General features: G+C 38.8%; 1 protein-coding gene across 2 annotated transcripts; it reads left to right on the top strand.

Moving 5' to 3' along the window:
* Nucleotides 1–14,840: 14,840 nt before the first annotated feature.
* birc5b (baculoviral IAP repeat containing 5b) lies at nucleotides 14,841–22,080 on the top strand. 2 transcript variants are annotated; one of them, XM_060894311.1, is made up of 4 exons: nucleotides 14,841–15,034; nucleotides 16,371–16,480; nucleotides 16,731–16,845; nucleotides 21,796–22,080. In XM_060894311.1, exons 1-4 carry the CDS (start codon nucleotides 14,909–14,911, stop codon nucleotides 22,051–22,053), a joined length of 609 nt encoding a protein of 202 aa, XP_060750294.1. In that variant the 5' UTR covers nucleotides 14,841–14,908; the 3' UTR covers nucleotides 22,054–22,080. The 2 variants fall into 2 exon arrangements, with proteins under 2 accessions (XP_060750294.1, XP_060750295.1); XM_060894312.1 differs by lacking the exon at nucleotides 21,796–22,080 and adding an exon at nucleotides 16,962–17,297.

Raw genomic sequence — 22,080 nt, 5'->3', positions numbered from 1 at the left:
ATCCCCCCCTCTCTCTCTCTCTCTCTCTCTTTCTCCCTCCTTCTTGTTTTGGGGTTGGGTATAATCTAAAGGCACCTTACATGCCTTCATGCTGATTGGAGGCTTTCCCGGCCAATCAGGAAAAGGCAGCCGCCACTTGTCATTCCGCAGAGTGGGAAGCACGCAGGAGACAGCATTGGACCCAGAACGCCATCATCCCCTTCTCCTTGTTTCTTCCTCTGTCTTGTCCTCGATCTCCTTCTCTGGCTTTCACCAGCTCATCATCTAACTGTTTATAGAAGTCAGGGTAACTCACATGACCCTCTCCAATCCCTCTCCCCCTCCCCCCTCTTGCTCTCATTCATCTGCCAGCCTGCTCCCTCTCATCTCTGACTCCATGTGACACTGGACTTGAAAAGGGGATTACCGTCCATCCGCTGTTCACATCTCGTTCGCTAGTTCGAGCTGCATCTTTGTGTGCAGGATTATGCTTCCTGCTTCTACATCTTTCAGCTCATACACTAGATGAATTTTTGGGTAAGGGGCAGGAGTAAACAAGAGACGGAATAGAAGGTGACAGGGCAGAGGAGCTGAAAGAGATTATACTAAATCCAAACTGACAGAGGAATGAGGAGATGTGGCATGATGGGAGAAAAGACTTGGGGGGGGTGAAACAGAGAGATTGAAAGAAACAAACAGCCAGAAAAGACGAGAACACAAACATAAGCAAGATGAGCGGTAATTAACTGCAATAACTCAGTGTAATGAATGAAAAAAAACCTTTCCTGGATTGAATGGGGCTCGTAAAGCTCTGTAAATAGACCATCTAAGGTATGAGTTGGCACTTAAAAAAGGACAGATACTTACTCTGTAAGTGTGCAAACACATAAAAATGACTTACACAAATCTGAGCCGGAAGATGGATTAAAATGTCTTTTATCTAGTACCTAATTTTTCCTTATTCACCCCTTTTCCTTTTCCTTGTCTCAGACTTGAGCAGTGAGTCAGTGAGTAGTGAAGGGAATACTAAAGAGGCCAGCTGACACTCATAATAGCCCAGTACACAGCACATAAGGGTGAGAGACAGACAGACAGACACAGAGAGAGAGAGAGAGAGAGAGAGAGAGAGAGAGAGAGAGAGAGAGAGAGAGAGAGGGGACAAAAGGCACAGCCATTTTATGTGCAATACAGTATGTCTACTGACATAACATAATAGCACATCTATACAAGTACACGCACACGCAAAACACAAAACACGTGTACACAGAAACACACCCACCCCTGTACCCGTGCTGTCATCTGATGCCAGACATTGCTCATACTGTACACCATCACCTGAGCAAACAACATTGTTTTGAGGGCAAATGTCAGCTCCAGAGAATGAGAACTATGAGAAAGCTCGCTCACAGATCTTAATTGAGTGTGCACTCATGGTCCCTGGGATTTATTATCTGCTCTTTATCAGAGCTTTGACAAAAGGATGCGTCATTGCAGCTTGGTTTGGACTTTCCGCCTCCTGCACCCACAAGTCGATCCACACCTGCCTCAGGTTGCACAAAGGCAACAGGGAGCTCTATATCACTTGGCTTAGTCTTCGTGTTAAACTTTGTTTTCGTTATATCTCTTCCCGATTACTCTGATTCTACAAAAAAGGGAAGTGTTCAGGATAAAGAAATACTACTGCATGTTACAACCAGGTCTTTAATCATAGCAACATGTTCCTCTATGCCTACTGGTGAAACACAGCCTGGGTGTGAACCAAGCAATTTTTTTCTGTAGTTCAAAATAAGTACTAAATAAACACTAACCAATGTGGAAAAATGTCATTGCAGTTCACAGACTCCACTGTTTTAAAGATGAACTTGGAGTTTCTGTAGCAGATCATTAGTTATCTTCTCAAATTAGAAAAGTGAGGACTTGTTTTGTGAGGGGGACGACGTAGCTTAGTGGTTACGGTGTTGGACTACTGATCTCCGAGGTTGTGAGTTTGAATCCCAGGGCCACTAAGCTGCTAACCCTGGGCCCTTGAGCAAGCCCTAAAACCTATAATAAATGAGATAAATGTAAGTCGCTCTGGATAAGGGCGTCTGCCAAATGCCACAAATGTGAAAATAAAATGGCAACAAATCAAAGACAATATTTTCTTTTTAGATAAGATAGACAGTTGCATAAATGCTGTTTAGCATCTACCAGAAGTGCAGAAATTGCCCAAACTGAACAAGTGCAGATAAATGTTATTCGCATATTATATATCTTATTATTTATTCTCCACTTCCTGCTGAAATCAATTTCAGAATGTTTTTTCTCTGTTCAGTGTCAAGTGTTAACATGAAGCGCTAATGCAAAACAAAACATAATGCCACTTCACTATGTCTTCATTATAGCTTGATCAATCATTAATGGGTAAATATTAAAAGGTAACTTTTGTTGCTTTGCAGTCATGTTAGTTGTTTATCTGCTTCTTTCTAAGCAAATAGGTATATATTTTTTTTTTTCAGTAAAGTTTTTCAGTTCAGATACGGTATACAGAGATTCAGTGGAAAATGCTGGAGTATTTCTTTAATATGTTCCATAATAATAATAATAATAATAATAATAATAATAATATACAGAATAAAATAATATACAGCATCTTATACTGTCATTTTGATTCTTCAATAAAATATGTACAGTAGTTAAAAAGTGTGGGTTTGTGCACTGAAAGCTCAATTTGTAATAAATTGCTGTACACAAAAAAAAGTAATACAAAATGAGTAATACACGGAAAATAAAAGATAAACAGATGTAAATGTACACAATTATACAATGATTCGGATATATAATAGTTTTAAGACTAAAATGACAAACGTATAATAAAATACAGAAAATCAAACTAAAGCAAACAGAGCGGTTATTTTCATCTTTTAAAAATGCGTTTCTAACCGCGTCGATCAATAGATTGTTAAAGAAAGACTATAGCTGCACTTAGACTTTTGTTAGAAATAAGCCAGATTTTAAGTTAGATTATGTTCTTTTCTTTAACATAAAGTAATCACACATACACTAGTGATTAAATTCTAAAATGCTGAAGTATTTATTTAAGTGTCTCGAGCAAGAGTGCGATAGCTAATGTATTGTTTACCGTATTGTTGCTAGCAATGCAATGGAAAAATTAACTAGCTGTAGAAAAGATTTATTCTGGCGATCATCCAGTTAAAAGTTTAGAAAGAATGTATTGATTTTAAGCATTTTCTGATACTTTTGCTTCTTTTGCACCAAAGCAGGTGATCTATGAACAATAGGCCATTTTGAAATGTTATCAGATGCCCTCGACTTTAGCTAGCATCTCTGTTTGCTCTGTTTAGGTGCAGGACGGCAGGTGTGCTGAAAGACGATTGTGTCATCTGTGTGTATGTGTGTGTGTGTGTGTGTGTGTGTAGGAGTGTGTGTTTGAGGAGGGTTAAGGAGTGGAAGCCGCTATGTGTCAGCAGCAATGGTGATCGTGTTTCCTCATTAGTTGTGTTGGTATCAATAATTCAGTGCCGGGCCTTGTTGAGCTCAATGGGCCGATTGCTAATGTGCTGTCTACCCGCTGGGGCTTTGGACCCAGCAGGACTTTAATGGATGTCATGATGAGAGGGTGAAATCCAAGAACAGGGATCTTCTGTCACCCCCTAGTGCAATGTGTGTGTGTTTGTGTGTGTTTGTGTGTGTGTTTGTGCTGAGAAGGCAAATATGGTCACAGAGAGACAGAGTGGGCATCGATGGACAGGTGTGAGGATGGGAGGATTAATCAGAGAAGGCGGAGAAGAGAATGAGGCAGATGAGGCTTTCCCATGCCGGAGTATTCGTTCACATTAATCCATTATTGTGGTCACAGTGTATTTGAAAGCAGAGCTTTACTGTTAACAAAACATCTGGGTCACATACTAGTGTACTTTGCAAAAGACACAAAAAGTAAAAGGACAACGTTGTCTCATCTTTTTCCAATCTTCACGCCCAATGAAGGCAACGAATGTCTCATCTTTTTCCAATCTTCACGCCCAATGAAGGCACGCCTACATTTACTTCAATTTTACAGAAATATAAAAATTCTGAATAAAAGGTTACATGGTATTTTAGACTCCTTAGATTCCTGAGAAGTGGAACCTGATGTCGTAGCCCATCTGCTTCACAGTTCTAAGGGTTGGTGTTCTGAGCTGCTTCTTTGCTCACCACGTTCATGCTGTAAAGATTGATGATTTGAGTTACCGTAGCCTTCCTGCCATCCTGAACTATTCTGTTAAATCTGCTTTATCCTCTAAAATAAACAATTCTGTTTGTTTGGATTTTTGCAATTATCAAGTTCCTTTTTTTTTTTTTTTGGACATTAGCTGAAGCTCTGGACCTGTATCTGCATAATATTATGCATTTCACTGCTGTGACATAGTTAGCTGTTTGGACAAATGCATGAGTATGACATAACTAACTGGCTAAAGTTACATAACACAGTGAGTATGACAAGTGCATTAAGTCTGGAGCTCTGTGTTCTGGGGTTCATTGGTCTGTGGTAGCTCAGTGGTTAAGGTGTTCGACTACTGATCGGATGGTCATTGGTTCGAATCCCAGGTCCACCAAGTTGCCACTGCAGGGCCCCTGAGCAAGGCCCTTAACCCTCAATTGCTCATGTGTATAAACTGAAATAAGACAATGTAAGTCACTCTGGATTGCTGAGTGGTCTGTGTCTCTCTAGAATCAGAAATGAAGCCATGAAAACGCATTGTGATACTCCGAGTCACAAATACAAACTCAAAGTAGATTTTCAAGAAGAAATATTCATAGTTAAAGGTTAGAAAAGCATCTGAAAATCCAGAGTCCTGTTCACGTATATAGATGCAGCAGGCTTTGCCAAACAGCAGCAGCCTGAGAGTAGAGCAGTAATCTGACGTCTGAGAGTAAAAGAGTCAGGTGTTACTGTAGTAATCCTTGCCACCAGTTGAAAATAGAGAGACAGAGAGAGAGTACACATTGTATGTCCACTAAAAGCCTTGTGCCGGGCTGAAGCTGCACTGCGACACAAGGGAAAGGACCTTCACTCATGTCCCTGAGTTCTCACCATTATCTGCAACTACACTGATATACTGTATAATGTGCTCTAATGGGATGCTGTAATAATGATGTGAAAGCGCACTGCTGCCCCCTGCAGGTACACTCAGGTTAATTCACACATCACTTACCGAGTTGGGTTTTCAATTTCAAATTTTATTGGTCACATACACAACCATACACAGTGAAATGCACTTTTCAACTGTCTGTAACAAAAGGTAGAATAAGAATTTACCCATACAGCTAGAAAGTGCAATTGTTGTGCATTTTTCAATGCAATATAATATTGCATTGAGTGCTGTTAATGAAGTCTCTGTGTGCATGCAGTGTTCATTTTAAAAGCAGAAACTATATGTTGGACAGATAGATTTAGCTAGATTTCTAGATTTATCTGTCTATTCATCATTGCGATAGAAAGACAGATAAATACGTAAACAGACAGAGGAACAAGCAAGATGACAGGCCTGTGTTGAAAACTATCACCTGGCTATTTAGGGATTTTTGCTCTTTGTAATGGCCACAATTTACCACAATTCTGCTTTATTTATTCATCTGTTTTTAGACGTCGACATGGACGGCTCCCTCCACCACCCTCCAACCACTTTCCACCATCCTCCAACACAAGTGCAAGTGAAGAACCACAAAAGTAAACTTGGAGTGGCTCCAGACTGGAAATCAACTCCAACTACCTACTGACATGACCAGGCGAGCGCCCAACCATCTGGACATAAACCAGACTTGAAGACAGGATAATAAGTGGTATGGACAGTGGTTAATAACCACAGTTACTTCTGATTTGAGTAATGTCACTCTTAACAACGTAGTTGCATATTATTACAAAGGGTGCTTCTCAATAGTTCATATCTTTCTAATTAGGTTCTTTCTGTAAACAAGGCTTGACAGGAAAACCCTCCAGTTTCAGTGTTCAGTGGGTTCAGTGTTCACGGGGTTCAGTTTAGAACCCAGGGATTCTTTGGTTTGTTTACAGGATGAATCTCCTTGCTGAGAGAGTTAAGAGAGTGTGACCGAGCTGACAGAAGGGATATAATAAATCAAATAATCATTTATATTGTTTGTAATGTTTATACTAGATTTTGATTATGTGTTGCAGCAACATACAAGTCATGATGAATATAAAGCGGCCATTTGAATTACAGCCGACTATATGACTATATTTTCATTTGAGATCATTTTTGTCTGTTGTATGCTTGATTAATATATCTTATCTTAGTTGTAAGTCACTCTGTTAGAAAGCATCTGCCAAATTAGCAAGCATGTGCTTTTACACAGATCCTCCATATAAACCCCTAAGTATTAACAATTTTTATAGAAACCACAAAAGTGATGCCAGATAAGTGTAAACAGATAACACAGATTAACACTACAACACCTTCTACTTAACCAAAACTTCCAGCAGCCGTAGCAGATTTTGGAGCGCTGATGCTTCCTCAGCACTGGGGCAAACTGGAGCGTGCCATGGAAGAAAGCCAGGGGATTTGAAGTAGCTCAAGAAGGCTTGTCTGTCCTGCCTCTTCCTGAATGTCAGAATGGAGAGGAGCGCATGGAAAATTAAACACGGCCACTGGTTTGGACTGTCAACCAGATACTGGATACATATTATCTTATTCCTCGGGGTGGAGGCCTGTGTAAATCTACTGGCAAGCCTTTCATCACCAGGTCAACCATTATTATGATTAATCATCACCAACATTCTCTCTCTCTCTCTCTCTCTTTTACGCACATTGTCTTTCTCTCTCTGACATTCTTTCCAAGCATTTATTGGGTAAAAAGATCAACGTGTGATTCAGAAAGCTTTTTTATTTTTTTCCTACATTCTATCAAACATAGTTGTACATACATTTCTAAAGAATTTGCTGGAAATGTCAGATATGACAAGTACATGCTTGACAAGACAGTCAACAAATGCCCTAGAAAGCAGTAGCAAACTGTCAAATCCTAATCTAGGTCACATATGGTCATATTTTGGCTCCTGCATTCACTTGTAACAACAGTAAAGGGTTACTATCGAGTGTACCGATTCACAGATGGATAGAACTGCTGTGAAAGTGTTTCAAATGAGCCTCAAAGAGTTCAGAAGTTGCATACAGGAAGAGGTCAGGTTCAACCACAGTCCTGATGCAGACCAAGTAACGTATTTAAGTGGATGAAATAAAGCACTTGAAAACTCCTGTAGCTGATCTGATCAACTCCATTGTTGTGTTTTGTCCAGTCACATGTGTTTGTGTCAATCATTTAGCTAAATGCAGCTCAATGAGAACCGAAAGAGATTCCGCACACTTTTATAGATTTTATTTAATTTGCCTTGTCTGGTCTAATTATTTTAACAACATGGCTTACAGGATGTAGAAGTATGCTTGTCAACTTTATTTATCTAGTTTATAGTTATAGACATATAACCTGGTTAAGCATTAAGGTCACGGTTTTCATCATTCGGGCATCTTAGTTGCTTATCCGGAACTTTATATAGAAGGAATTCTATGTAACCTGACCTTCACAATTTTTAGCCGAATGCCTCAGCTATACACCATTCATGTGTATGATGTACATTTCACAACTGCATGCTAGGTCTCGTCTTCAGGATTCTGTGCAATGAAAAGGCCTAGTGTATGTTCAAAGTGCTCCAAGCAGGTATCACTGGGTGATCAGCAGTACCATGTGTTCTGGCATGGATATGGTGAATTTAGAGTCTGCACTGAAAAGTCAGAGGTGAAGCCGAGCCCTGGGTTCATCTTCACATACATTACACATCTAAATGCATCATCAGATATATACGTTTCATAAAAAGATGCAATGCTGATTAGAAACATTTCTATAGATTATTTAGTTATTGGCTCAGTTAGATGTATGGGAGGGTTTTGTTACATTTTTTAAAAAGGTATGCTGTACTGGATCCACTACTATTTGACTGTGCATTGCATCAATTCTACCTTTTCTCTTGCCACAATTAAACTGATATCTAACTAGCTATTCAATGAATAAATGCATGAACACTATTTGTATTCTAACAATTTGCCATATCAATGTTTTGCCTTTCTTTATTTTTTAAAGATTTCTTTAGGATATTTCAGAAGCATTTATGTTTTTAAATAAATTGCCATTGTCTTCATTTTGCCCTTGAAAAGCACAGAGTCAGTATGTCTGGCATATGGAGATCGGTTTGCATGGTGGTGCATGATCACACTAAGATTAGAATATCGATCATGGGCGGTTAGATATGCACGTTTTCTCTGCAACAAGAAAAAGAAACGATGTGAAAGTCAGATGAAAAATTTGTTCCAGGGCCTCCAAATGTTTAGCCTCCGAGTCTCTACTAGGTGTGTATGGGGGAGAATGTTGATGTTGACTGCCACTCTCACACACAGACACTAATTTCACACCTACAACTATTAATTTCTCCGACACACTCTCTCTCTCTCTCTCTCTCTCTCTCTCTCTCTCTCTCTCTCTCTCATTACTGATTTTATTGTTATTTCATCTTAAAAATAAAAATAAAAATAAATAACAATAAAATAAGTAATGTAACATGAAGTGGTATAAAATGTGTAAGAAATTTGAAAAAAAAAAAAATCTCTTTATTACCTTTAAGACATAGAAAAAAGGTCTACTGTGACCATATAAAAGCCATAAAAAAATATAATCTATATATTTAAGGGCCCACTCAGCATGGACTTGGACCATTTAATTTTATGAGTCAATCTAAGTCCAGTAATCATCATCCATTTATGTTTCTGGTCAGTCAGAGATCACTTGGAGACACACACACACAGACACACACACACACTTAAACACAACCTAATAGAAATATCTGAAGTCCCTTCGTCATGCTTCATCACAAAGATTTTGAATCAAGCACCTTCATCCATCACACACACACACACTCTCTTTAATGACCTCTTGGGTCAAACTCACTGTGCTATTTGCCAGATGGACAGCTGTGTGTGAGTTTAAGCTGACCGCAGATGTGAGGGTAAAAAAAGGAATCAAGCTTCTCAAAAAAGCTGCTCCCTGATGGTAATCCAGATCAGAGATGGATTTGTTCAGACCACAGGACAGCGAGGGCTGTAAACTCATAATATCTATCATGTTACCTACTATCTGTTTATGTCTTACATGATGTGTAGTTTACATCATCACGTCAACACTTCTAAAAATAATTTCCTTTCAGTGTGTCTGTTAGGAACAGTTAGGAAGACTTCAATCCCTAAACAGTTGTGTTTCAAAAGTAAAAGAGTTTAGTATTGTGGATGTTTCAAAAGCACACTACTAAACCCTACTACCTACATTAAAACTTAATTTGCTTTCACTGAGGTCTTAATTTGGGAATAAAAACAGCATAAAGCTTTATATAGTCCTATCGCCTTTACACCGCTTTATCCTTGGTGGGAATAAATGACAGTCCTTACCTGAGCCCCACATTAAACTCTCTTCCTCTGCTTCTTCCCTTTCTCTTTATCGCATCCGCACCAAATTTGGTATAGAATTCCTTTCTGTCATGAACAAACCTGACTCCCGAAGATCTCTCACAGCACCCTGATAAAGAACTATAGCTGCAACACAGGGCGGTCCTTATGGGTTACCTCCAAGTGATAGCCAGGCTCTGTCTTGTACACAGCAGGTTGTGTTTGTAGAGACACAGGCCATGTGGTGGGGGAAAAAAATCAAAAAGTCCAAGCAAACACATCGCCCCCTTGCGTCCCTCCCTTTGGCCCTCCTCTCGATCTCACCACACTGAGAATACAGAACAAGTGCAAGAGATTCCTGAAGCTAATCACAGCAGAACCTTAATAAGTGAGGACAACTGTGCCTGCAGGGAAGAGGGGGGGGAGAGATGGATAGGGAGCAAGTGATAGGGTGAGAGAGCAAGGAGGAGTGCGAGAGGCTTTAGAGTCAAGTGTCAATGATATGAGAGATATACACAGACACATACAGTACATGGAGGCCAAGAGACATAATTTCAGCAGAGAAGACATGGCAACACAGCAGTGCCTACATCTCAACCCATGTGTTTTGTTCTTTACTCTTGAAAAAAAAGGCTCTAAATTACACTTCCTATGAACAAATTATGAAAATAATGACCCATGGATGCATTCATTATATATATTTGCAGAACAGCATTAAAGTTTATAGCCAGGTTGTGTTTATGAATCAAATCTATTATTATGCAATGTTTCTCATCTATTACACTGTAGCATCAGCCCTGGCTTGCTTAGTGCATTATATTTAGCCAAAAATACACTTTGTTCTGTTCACGGTACTCGTTCACACTTATGGGCAATCAGTCATAGTCAATTTGCAAACCTGCATGTTTTTAGACTGTAAGAGGAAACCGGAGAGTCCAGAGGAAACCCACACATGAACGTCAAGAGAACATGTGAAATGCCAGACTGACAGTAACCTGAGCTCAGGATTAAACCCAGAACCCTGGAGCTGAGAGGATGCAACATGACCTGATACACATCTATGCCATCCAGTTGTGCGTAGATTTAGAGTACAAACTTTCGAACGATTTTGAAGCTTTTTTAGTTGCATATACGTATATTACAGTATAGTGAAATTTCTCATCACATATTCCAGCTTGTTTGGAAGCTGGGGTCAGACAAGACACAGTGCCCCTGGATCAGAAACGGTTCAGGGTCTTGCTCAGGGGCCCAACAGAGGCAACTCCTAAGCCTAACCTTCTGATCAGCAACACATACCATTAACCGCTGCACCACTACTGCCCTTGTGTAATATGCTGTATTAGCTTTAACCTTAGTTTAACATTTCTTGATCAGTTCTCTATTGTAATTCAATTATTAAGGAAAAACCAAACCAAGTCACGTATCATAATCTATTAAGCAATGTTGAACTGGGTTTCTTTACTATTAATGATGCAAAATGTAATAAATACTCCTTAATATTATCCTTATCTTATTTTAAGAGTGTACTTATAAGTGGTGTTCCTGTTGACCCACATCCAATGTGACCGACATGCAGAATTCACTTAAAATATATACATTTTGTCTTATCACCATTTATACACCTTATACACATTTCAAACACGACTGATGGAAATGGTTTATCACATATATGGGCTCCTCCTTAGGCTTCCTTATCATATTTATTATATATATATATATACTCAATTTAGATTTTAAATTGGGCCTGAGGTCTCTACTTTCTATTAACAAATAGAAATCCATGAAGTTTCCACCTGCTGTTGCAAGCCACCAGGAATAAGCATGACATCTACGGTAGCACAGCCACTGGTCACATACACCCACTCAACATCTAAGACACATCAACAAGGATTAGAAGAGGTCCAAAATGAATGTGCCAAATGTCATGCCTAATATGACACACTAGACAGAATACCAAGTGACGTAAACTATCCCGCAGCGCCCCTGGGCAGGTGTGTACACAGATCAGTAGGCATAAAAAAGGAAACGGCCATGCCATCAACGTTCCATAAATTGACGTCCTCATTGAAAAAGCTCACGTTAAGGAAGCTTTCAAGCCCACACACTTTGCATGACTTTCCTGGAGAAGGGCACATGGCTGTATTTTGGGCGAGTAAGCACATTTCATCAGCCGGGTGCAGAGAGGGATAGAGTTACAGGAACACAGAGGTAGTCCCAGGCCTTCTGGGAGTCTGCCTGACAAAAACAGATAGCAAACGTTATCAGCATAATCCTTCCAGACACTCCCAGAGACCATGCATTATCATTACTGATATTGTCTGCTTTATTCTTTCATTGCCAATGGTGATAATGTGGGGGTAAATGATGCAGTAGTAAAGATGCATAAAATGCATAAGCTTCAGCCACACACCAGTGCCAACACATTGTTAATATCATGTTGGAATGATCATAATCCTACAATAAGACACGACTACCAACATTATTGGTCACTATGTACTGACACTGCAATGACACAGCTGCAGATTTAGAGCAGGTGACAGATGAGTGTCGTATTTTTAATGCGTACCACAGTGTTTTCATAGTCGCACAGAGCGAATGTGAAAGTGTGCCAAGCTGTAAACTTAGTTTCTCGTCGTAAAAGGGAAATTTATGTGAAGCACGTGGACGGCTGAAACATAATCACCGTCTGTCGTGCAGTACTTCATCTCTCCAGCAGAGGGAGACATTTGGATTCTGTCGTGTTACAATACAGTACTTGCTTTAAGCTAAAAGTATCAAGAAAATATTTGTTTTTGATCACAACATAATATCTGAGCAAGTAAACACCTTTTGAATACAATTCAGCAGGTTCATTTACTACATTGAGTATAGTTTACTTGTGGGTCACTTTAGAGAAGTTTGGAGTTAATTTATTGTAAAACACAATTTTACTCAAACAATAAAACTATGAATCAAAAAATAAAAAAAGTCTGAACAGTTTTGTTAAATGAACCGATACATTAAAGGATACAGTACAAGAACAGTACAAACCATCAGACCCATTCAAGCAAAGTACAAGTTGTCTATAATCACATTTAAAATGCAAGAGTTAAACTGATTGTACAAATGCAATGCAAAGATATTTCAATACGTTCTACAATAAAAAACATCCCAAAATTGTATTTTTTTATATTATACTTTTTTTGTAGGTTTTGTAGGTTCATGGCATTCAATTATGTGGAATATGTAAAACCAGTAAATTCTGGAAAACTGTCTTCCTTTCAAGACTTCCTGAAATATATTGTAATAAATCTCTCTGACATTTTGTTTAAAATCATGTCTAGTAGTAGTGGGTTTAAGAGAAGGTTAACTGGGGACTGACTTTGTAATCTTAACTGAAAAATGCCTATGCAAATGACTTTTAGTTTCACTAAAATTATATTCAGTTTAATTTTTTTTCTTGTGCCTGAATATAAATTGCTGTGCATTGCATCACACCTTAGATACAATACATAAAACACATAATATTGCTTTAACGATTAAGATTATTTGTCCAATGTAACGTTATAGTTTTTCAATGTCATCATTTTTGTTAAACAATGCAAGAGGTAGAAATAATTTGAGAGAGAGAGAATTCTTCCCATGCAGAGGGAGACATTTACATCTTTAAATTGTAATTTTCTCATTTCAAAATGCCTCATTTGAAGCCAAAACCTGTTATTCTACATTTTGCAACACCAATTAGAAGCCTCGACTGCCATGGCTATATATATATATATATATATATATATATATATATATATAGATATATATATATATATATAGATATATATATATATAGATAGATATAGAGATAGATAGATAGATAGATATAGATAGATAGATAGATAGATAGATAGATAGATAGATAGAGATAGAGAGAGAGAGAGAGAGAGAGAGAGAGAGAGAGAGAGAGAGAGAGAGAGAGAGTGCCTGGTAAAATATGTAAGTAGTTAGTTTGTGTTGTGATGACCAAAGACAATGTGTTTCTGACACAAATTAGATATAGAATTAGATATAGAAATTCTGCTAAACTTTAATAAAAAAATTATTTATTTTTTTTTCAGAAAATTAACAATAAGCATTCAGTGAATTAAAATTATTCAGTGATTATTCACCTTGCAACATCATGCAACTTTATGAGAAATCTGCCAAATCCTTTCTGCAAGTTTGCACATATATGTGTTTGTCCAAGTCGGTCTGGTTGTAAGCAATTCCTCATCAACAGTCATGTAAAACTGTTTGCTGTAGGTGTCAGTCATATTGACAGACACCATGATATTTTCTTCAGAAAATCAGAAGGTGCACCCCAAATTACATACTTCTTATTTTCATTCATCTTCTACCGCTTATCCGAACTACCTCGGGTCACGGGGAGCCTGTGCCTATCTCAGGCGTCATCGGGCATCAAGGCAGGATACACCCTGGACAGAGTGCCAACCCATCACAGGGCACACACACACTCATTCACTCACGCAATCACACACTAGGGACAATTTTCCAGAGATGCCAATCAACCTACCATGCATGTCTTTGGACCGGGGGAGGAAACCGGAGTACCCAGAGGAAACCCCCGAGGCACGGGGAGAACATGCAAACTCCACACACACAAGGTGGAGGCGGGAATCGAACCCCAACCCTGGAGGTGTGAGGCGAACGTGCTAACCACTAAGCCACCGTGCCCCCTACTTCTTATTTATTATTCTGTTTTTTCTTTTTTTGGTAGTATGAATAGTGGGAGTATTTGAAGTGCATTTTAAGTACCAGGACGATGCACATTTAATTGAGAAACAAACAATGTGTATTGTTGGACACTTCATGTAAAGTGTCAATGGTCAGTTTTGCTTATACAGGGGAAGGGCAACCAGATCCTGGCACTGGATGAGAAAATATTTATAAGACCGACAAAGACACTTCAGTGGACAAAATATATTACAAATGTATTTATTTTAGCCTACATTGTGTGTTTATTTTCAAAAATTTAAATAATGTCACATTATGATGATGTCACGTTTTAACAGCTTATATACTGTATAGAATTCATACACTAAATAGTGGAGTGAATAGTGCAAGTGCATAGTATACAGCATGTCATTTAGGACACAGCCAGAGCTAAATACAAGCGCTCTTACCTTTTAATAAAGATATTTCAAAATGGACAGTTCAGTTTTTTCTGTAGTTTATTCCTTTTAAACACAACTTTAAGAGTTAAGCGATTTATGGTCAAATTTAGTGGCTTTAATGTGTTAATCAGTAGCCACACTTTGAAAAATAACAAGCTTTTACCTCAGCTGAACCTTGTAAACAATCATGGCTGCTTAATTAGACCCGCTTTTTTGGTGGGGGGGTTAAGTGCTTTTGCGACGGCACAAAAATTGCGTTGTGTTCTCATTGCAAGCGGTTTTATATTAAACTTATGCACAGTTATGTCTCATTCAGACGTTATTGCTGCTAGATTCCTGGCTTTTGATCAAATGTACAGATATGAGAGGCGTTTAGAGACGTTTGCAGATTGGCCTTTCCGTGAGGATTGTCAGTGCACACCAGAGCTGGTGAGTTCAGATAACGTTGCTCACTGGGCTGCTAGTGAATAAAACATTCCTGCTGTTAGTCTAATGTCCTGGGGTCTGATTTCCTTTCACTCGACTTATTAATGAGTTGGTGTCGTGCTGTAATCTTTACTCCTAACAGCACACTCATTAGCTCTCTAATAGGTGTTGGGTTTTGTGGTAACTACTCTGTGGTTGACTGTTGCTAACAAACAGGTCCATTTTAACCACCAGCCCATCTAAAGTTCATTCAGGTAGGTCAAAGCTTGCTATAAACATACCAATGTTGGGCATTTGGTAGCTTATTGGTTAAGGTGTTGGGCTACTAATCAGAAGGTTGTGAGTTTTACTTAACCCTCAATGTATTGGGCCCCTGAGCAAGGTTCTTAACCTGTTTTTGCCGTATAAAAATCTCTGAATAAGTGCGTCTGCCTAATGCTGGAAATGTAAATGCAAGGTCCAGTTGTAGGAAAAATACCCCAAGTGTCAAGTACAGCAACATTTACGTTTGATATAGCTTGCAAGAATATCTTGGTATATTTGAATTTCCATGTACCCTGTATAACAATACTGTAAACAAAACAGGCTCTGGGTTTTCATTCTTTCTTTTCCAGTAACCACTGGTCACAGCCATCAGCTTATCCTGAGAGCACTAGACAGGAATACACCCAGGAGGGATTCCAGTCTAGCTAAGGTCAACAATTAGAGGATGTTTTATCATGGAAATTGCATCTAGATGCATGTTTTAGGAAAGAAAGTGAAGACCCTGGAGTAAAGTCATGCAGACATGAAAAAATGGGGAAATGCCACACCGGCAACTGGCGCTGTCGAAGCACTGTGCCATACTGTTCATACTTATTTATACAGTTATTTATGATTGTATGATTTTAAACCAGTATAACATGCACTATGCTTAATCATTTTATCAGACTTGTGAAGACATTTTAAATTCTGTATTCTCAACTATGAATCTTGTAAACAAGACAGCATATTCTCTCCGGTATGTTTGCCCTGACCCCTCCAGATTGATGGATTTGGTGCAATAAGGTAGAAGTAGGATGGGAATGGTGGGGGGGTGTATATATTTTAGTCCTTGTTCATATACACTAAGTGGGATGTTTTTCCATTAATTGTGTATTTCAAAGTAAATGCAAATAAACTGTTAATGAACTTGGTATAGTTTTTGAAAATTCAGTCTGTATGAAGTAAAGCCTAGTCCAAATGTTATCTTTCACTACTTATTTTACTTTTGCTTTACTATTGCTTTGAGTGATGTAGAAAAATATTGTTCATTACTGTTTGTGTTAAGTCCTACAGAATTTTCTTTCATTACCTTTAGATGGCCAAGGCAGGTTTTGTACACTGTCCTAGTGAGAATGAGCCTGATGTGGCCTGCTGTTTCTACTGCCTCAAAGAGCTGGAAGGCTGGGAGCCAGAAGATATTCCCTGGTAGGCCTTCCTTCATTAGCAGTGAATAAATAACTATTCTTTGCTGTCCTCAACACTGTCACAAATTAGAGCAGGGATGTCCATCTGAGCTACAGCAAAGGTGTTTTTTTTTTTTTTTCCCCCTTTTTCCTTCCTTCTTCCCTGTTTTAAAATAAATGATTACCTCTGAGTGTTTTGGAGCAAAAACTAATACTGTTGAATGGGTTTTTTTTATTTTTATTTATTTTTTTTCTTCTTCTTCTTTTGCAAGGTCTGAGCATGCGAAACGTTCTCCAGACTGTGGATTCTTGCAGATTAAATCTGTTCAGAAGGTCACTGCCATTGAGTTTTTCCGTCTTGAGCATGGGCGGATTCGCAATTACATCGTAAGGAATGATGCTTACACTTTTTTTTTTTTTTTTTTTCTCTCTCCCCCCTCTCTTCTTTTTAAAGACAGCAAAAATTCTCTACTCACTCACTGCAACTTGTCTTTTCAACTCAGAGGAAAATGGCACACATGAAGATTGCATACTTCCGTGATGAAGTGGAAAGCACCAGCAAAAATTTGAAAGTTCTTTTTGATATCTTGTAGTTTTGTTTTAACTGTAATTGTTTTGTCTATCAATAAACTTTGTCTTTTCAAATCCATGTTTAATTTGCTGTGCTGTGTCAGCAGGCCACAGGGAGGCAGTGTCATGCAGGGGTCTTTGCTTGACCAGAGCAATGTGAGGAGGGGGGGAACTGAATCCTAGCAGTATTTGCTTTGCTTTACCACAAATCCTGATCAAATCCTGCAGGCATTTGACGGAACTGAATAAATGAAACGTTTACCACATGTTTAGCCAAACTTGCCACACTTATTTTTTTTTTAAAGCCCCCACTCATCCAAACCTTGACCCTGGGCAGATGGCCTTAAGCTCCTCCCCCTTAATACCAACTGTTGCCCCAGCAACATCTGTCACTTTGGACACTGCATATAGGAGGGGACACAAACAGTGCATCCAAAACTATCACTACATATTTGTGTGATGGTAGATCATTATCATCATGAGCATCTTCTTACCTGTTAATTTACCTTAATGTAACAAGTGTTTTTATTAAATATAAAGTAACCTCTGATGGATTATGGTCATCTATAAAACATTAGATTTGTACATTTTCTGTAATTGTAGTACTCAATCTTCTGCATTTTGAGAAATGTTACTAGGGGTTTACATTTTTCAGTTGTGGAAACTGAAGCCCAACTAATAATTTTATAAACAATGTCCTGTGGGTTGAATGAAATGCAATGAAAAACCACAATATCTTGCACTTTGAACTAATGTGCCTGGCAGTCACACACAATAGATTATAGATTTATAGTAAATGTTCCTGTATAATATATGTATTCAAGAAAACATTTTAAATGGGATTATCAGAAAAGCAGTCTTGTTGATAGATTTTTATTATTCATTTTTGCTGTATGGTTATTCACGTCCTTTCTTATTCCACTGGATCCTATTTTGTTTTTCTATGATTTGTGGCATAGTTTACTAAACTAGATGAGTGGGGAGTGAGGGGGGGGCAGTATTGAGAAGGATGTAGGATTAGAGGTACTATCCCATCTCCCCCTTACTCTTTTCTGGATTAATATGTAATTCAGCTCTGGACACAGAACCTCAATCAGCAGCTTAATTCTGCTTTATTCCCTCGGTACAGAACAAATAGAAAAATAAGATTTTTTTGGAGAGTGACATAACGGTCACAAGGAAACTACTGCATAATCACTTAGGAAAACATTTTTGTGTTTAAGACGCAATGTAGTGCAACTGCCAAGTACAATATTTAGGGTGTATGTTAATCAGGGAATTAATGTCCTTCTGATTGATTTTCATCCCCATATCAGCAAACTAATATGCGCTAACTACCTCTGGGTGATGAGTTTGGTGAGTGTCTGTTCTTCATACAGGGGCTGGTTAGCAAGTCATTTTGGTCATGCGAGTATGTGGCATATGGACAAACGGACAGATGTTCCCAACAGAAAGTTTACAACCTGAGAGCACCATTGGGGCCCATCTGTTGCTGTGTGCGGGTCCTCCCTCCCAGTCCCTCAGCTCTCCTCATCTTACACTGGAGGGGCCTTTCCCCATCTCCCTCACCTCGGCTCATCACCCCCCCCCCCCCTTCATCCAACCCCATAATCAAAGCCATTCAGTGCTTATTACATGCGGCGCAAATTAATGATGAGGACCTCACCTGGAGGTGTGGGGTTAAACTCACAAGAGCACATGAGGCCCGCTCAATGAAGGCTGTGCACTTGTGTCACAAATGAATCTGGTTTAAGTGACAATTGTAGTTTTAGGAAGTATAAGTAGATCACTTTTATGGCAGCTTGCTTTCACAGAACGGCGCTTCTTTTTCACTCCCGTATATTACGAAGGTATCGGCTATGATCTTTTTAGATGGATTGTATTTTAAATGCATTATTAATAGAGTATTGAGATAATACACAGTGTTTTAGTTTGCCTGTAATGCATTTAATCTGCTGCACAATATTGAATTATTAACACTAGATCTTTGATGGTAGATTAAATATTTAATAGGCAGCCAAACGTCAATGTAGATCTATTTTCAAACACTGACTAGCAAGAAGAGTGTAGATGTGTTGATTGCCCTGAGGAGCATGAAAAGTAATGCGCATATATATATATAAGTAATGCGATATAATACGTTACTAGTGTTTCAGTATTACATAAATATGTTTTTCACATTTCACACACTTTATTTTAACACGATTCATTTATTCGTGTTTTTGTTTTTTCTTATTGAATTCACAAGTGGAATTTTAAGGCATAATAATAATCCTCACACAATTTTTCCACCATAAGGTACAGCTACTTTATGAATAAACTCTCTTTCCATTATCTTCCCTTGAAATACCCATCATAATCTGTTTGGATTCATTCCATATGTATTATATTGTTCTTATATTATAACAATCCTGCATTTTAGTAGAAAATAGTTAATACCCATACTGAGCATAAACATCTGTTAATTGCAAAATCTAGAGCCGATCCGTCACCTTTTCCAGGTGACCGTAAGCTCATTATCATTCTCATTATATTGCTTGCTCCAGGCAAATCTAGGCAGATACTGTATTCCATAGTGGGTATAGACTATAATCTATTGCACTCCAAATCCCGCTGTGACCTCTTGCCCTCCCCTTTTCCATTTCTTTCTTTTCTTTCCATTGCTTTCTCTTTATTTCTCCATTTCTTTGCACGGTGAGCAGCGTGAGCAGGACGGAGGATTCCCTCTCTCACACGGCCTGGCCCTCCTACCTTGCCTTCTTTTTGTGCCTCCATCCATCTGTCCCTCCTCTCCAGCCATTGTAGTGGCTCAAAGCTGGGCCACGTCTACAATGCAGTAGGCGTGTGGAGGGGGAAGGCAGGGTAAACACGACAGCATCCCCATCCCATTAGAAGCTCTTTAACTCTGACACCCTAGCACTCTGTCAGGGGCCTGCGCTCACGGCCTCGGTTCAACCTTTGAGCCTCACCTCACAATATCACACTGCAAAGCCTTGTCTTTATTCTGCTTTAATGCTCAACTGAAAACTTTCCTAAACAAAAAGTATTATACAGAGAGTTTATGACTTGACACACAGTGACTGCATCATTGATTTTTATCATAAACTTGAAGGTTGTTTGTTTACATATTTGTGAGCTAGAAGTTCAAATCTTGAAAACACAAATAAATGTGACGTGGACGTGAATCATCACACGCTGTCATTTTTTTTTTCTCTTTTCCCGTCACTCCAACTTTTCCTTTTATTTCTGCCTCTCTTTGTTTTTTCCTTTCCCAAAGCTCCTGTTCCCTCGGGCCCCACATCTCCCTCGTTTCTCCTCGCAGCTGCTCCCGGGGTCTCACTCGCTCCATCTCGATTTCACTGGGCTCCTGCTCTGGCACCTTGGCCATCTTTTATCGAGTGTGTGTAAGAGTGTGAGTGACCGAGGAGGAGGGAGGATCACAGTGTTAGCAGCAGCTTAAAGGCAAGGGATTAAGGCAGCACAACCACTGATTAAAGCCTTCCAGCCTCCTATGGCCCCATTAATACAATCTTAATCACGATGCTTTATCCCTCATCTCGCCCCTGTGGATCAGGACCTTTCATTTACTGGGAGTTCGTGTTGTTTGCCCAGTGGATTAGTGCCACAGAGAGACAAAAAATTGAGGGAGAAAAAGAGCGAGGTTTGAGACTGCACTTTAATGTCCAATTGCTCGCTCTTCATCTCTCCTTTACTATTATTTTTTCAACCACAACTCCCATCCTGTCTGCCCACTAGAACAAAAGAGACTCCCGGAAGGGAAACAGGCTTTATTATGCCATCTTTCTAGTATATAAACCAAATATCTTCACTATTGTACGGCGGCGAAGAAGGGAGATGGTAAGGGAAGGTTTTGTGATGACCACACATGATAGGATTGTTAAGTTATGGCAATTCAGTTCAAATATTTTAGTTTTTGTCATTAAATATCATATGTGAAATTCTTACATGTGAGATTATATTAGAGATAATCCACAGACCTTATAAGTTTCTTCAAGGTTGTTTTTGTTTATTTCTTTGTTTATTACAGGAAGGAACTAAATGAAATATATGAATATTGTTTTAATTTATGTTCCACCTAAAATCTCAAAGTGCTTCATATAATAAAAATAAAAACAGATTCAATAGGGAAGTAAAAATCTATATGACAATATAATAACAAAATAATAGTATAAAAAGATAATCGTATCGTTTGTGTCCGCTGACTGTATAAAAGCTTACACAGGTTGTTTCTTTCTTTATGAAGAACATCTCCGACATTGCAGGTGATACTACAGATAAACAGAGGAGAGTTGTTAAGGTGGTTTATTTTGCATTAACTAAGCAAAAAGTCATGAGCAGAACTTTGTGGTTACTGCAGAATTCATCACATCCTCAAGTTTGTGCTTGTATACTGAGGAATGATGAAGATGAAAAAACATAAAGTGTGTAAAATGAACAGATTTGTTACACCAGTGGCACAGATTGTGTACATATCCACAACTACAATGAACATCATGCACACAAAAAAACTATTCCCTCACTTGGTGTTATGGTGATGATGATGATGATGAGGATGATGATTATGCGGATGAGGATGATGGCTCAATATATGTTCAATAGGGTAGAGATCTGATAGCTGTGAAGCACATAACTTACACTCTTTTTTTAGTTCATTTTGCATTTGTATATTTAATAATTGCATTTGTTTTTGTAGATTTCAAACTTGATCATATATTTTATCTCTCTCTATTTTCGCCGGTCTGAAAGTATGTGAACTGCGTAAGAGGTGATGCTGCAGGCAGAGGTCACAGCGATTGCAGCAGCTCCCCTGGGACAGAGCCACAGGGCAGATCCTCAGTCAGCGCAACACGTTTCTGTTCCCATCGGCTTTTAAGCGTCTCGTGTCAGCACAGTCAGACAGCAGCTGATCACTCTCAAACCCTCTTCATCTACTCTGGTGAGAGTGTCGCACATGCCACCGCTCTTTTGTCTTTATCTATGAAAAGAACGAAAAAAATGGATTAGAAATCTCATCTTTTACTAAATTAATTT

The sequence above is a fragment of the Tachysurus vachellii genome, chromosome 19 (genome assembly GCF_030014155.1).
Source record: "Tachysurus vachellii isolate PV-2020 chromosome 19, HZAU_Pvac_v1, whole genome shotgun sequence".
Classification (NCBI taxonomy): Eukaryota; Metazoa; Chordata; class Actinopteri; order Siluriformes; family Bagridae; genus Tachysurus; species Tachysurus vachellii.
The sequence above is the reverse complement of the archived record's forward strand: the minus strand, read 5'-3'. Positions and strand labels throughout refer to the sequence as shown.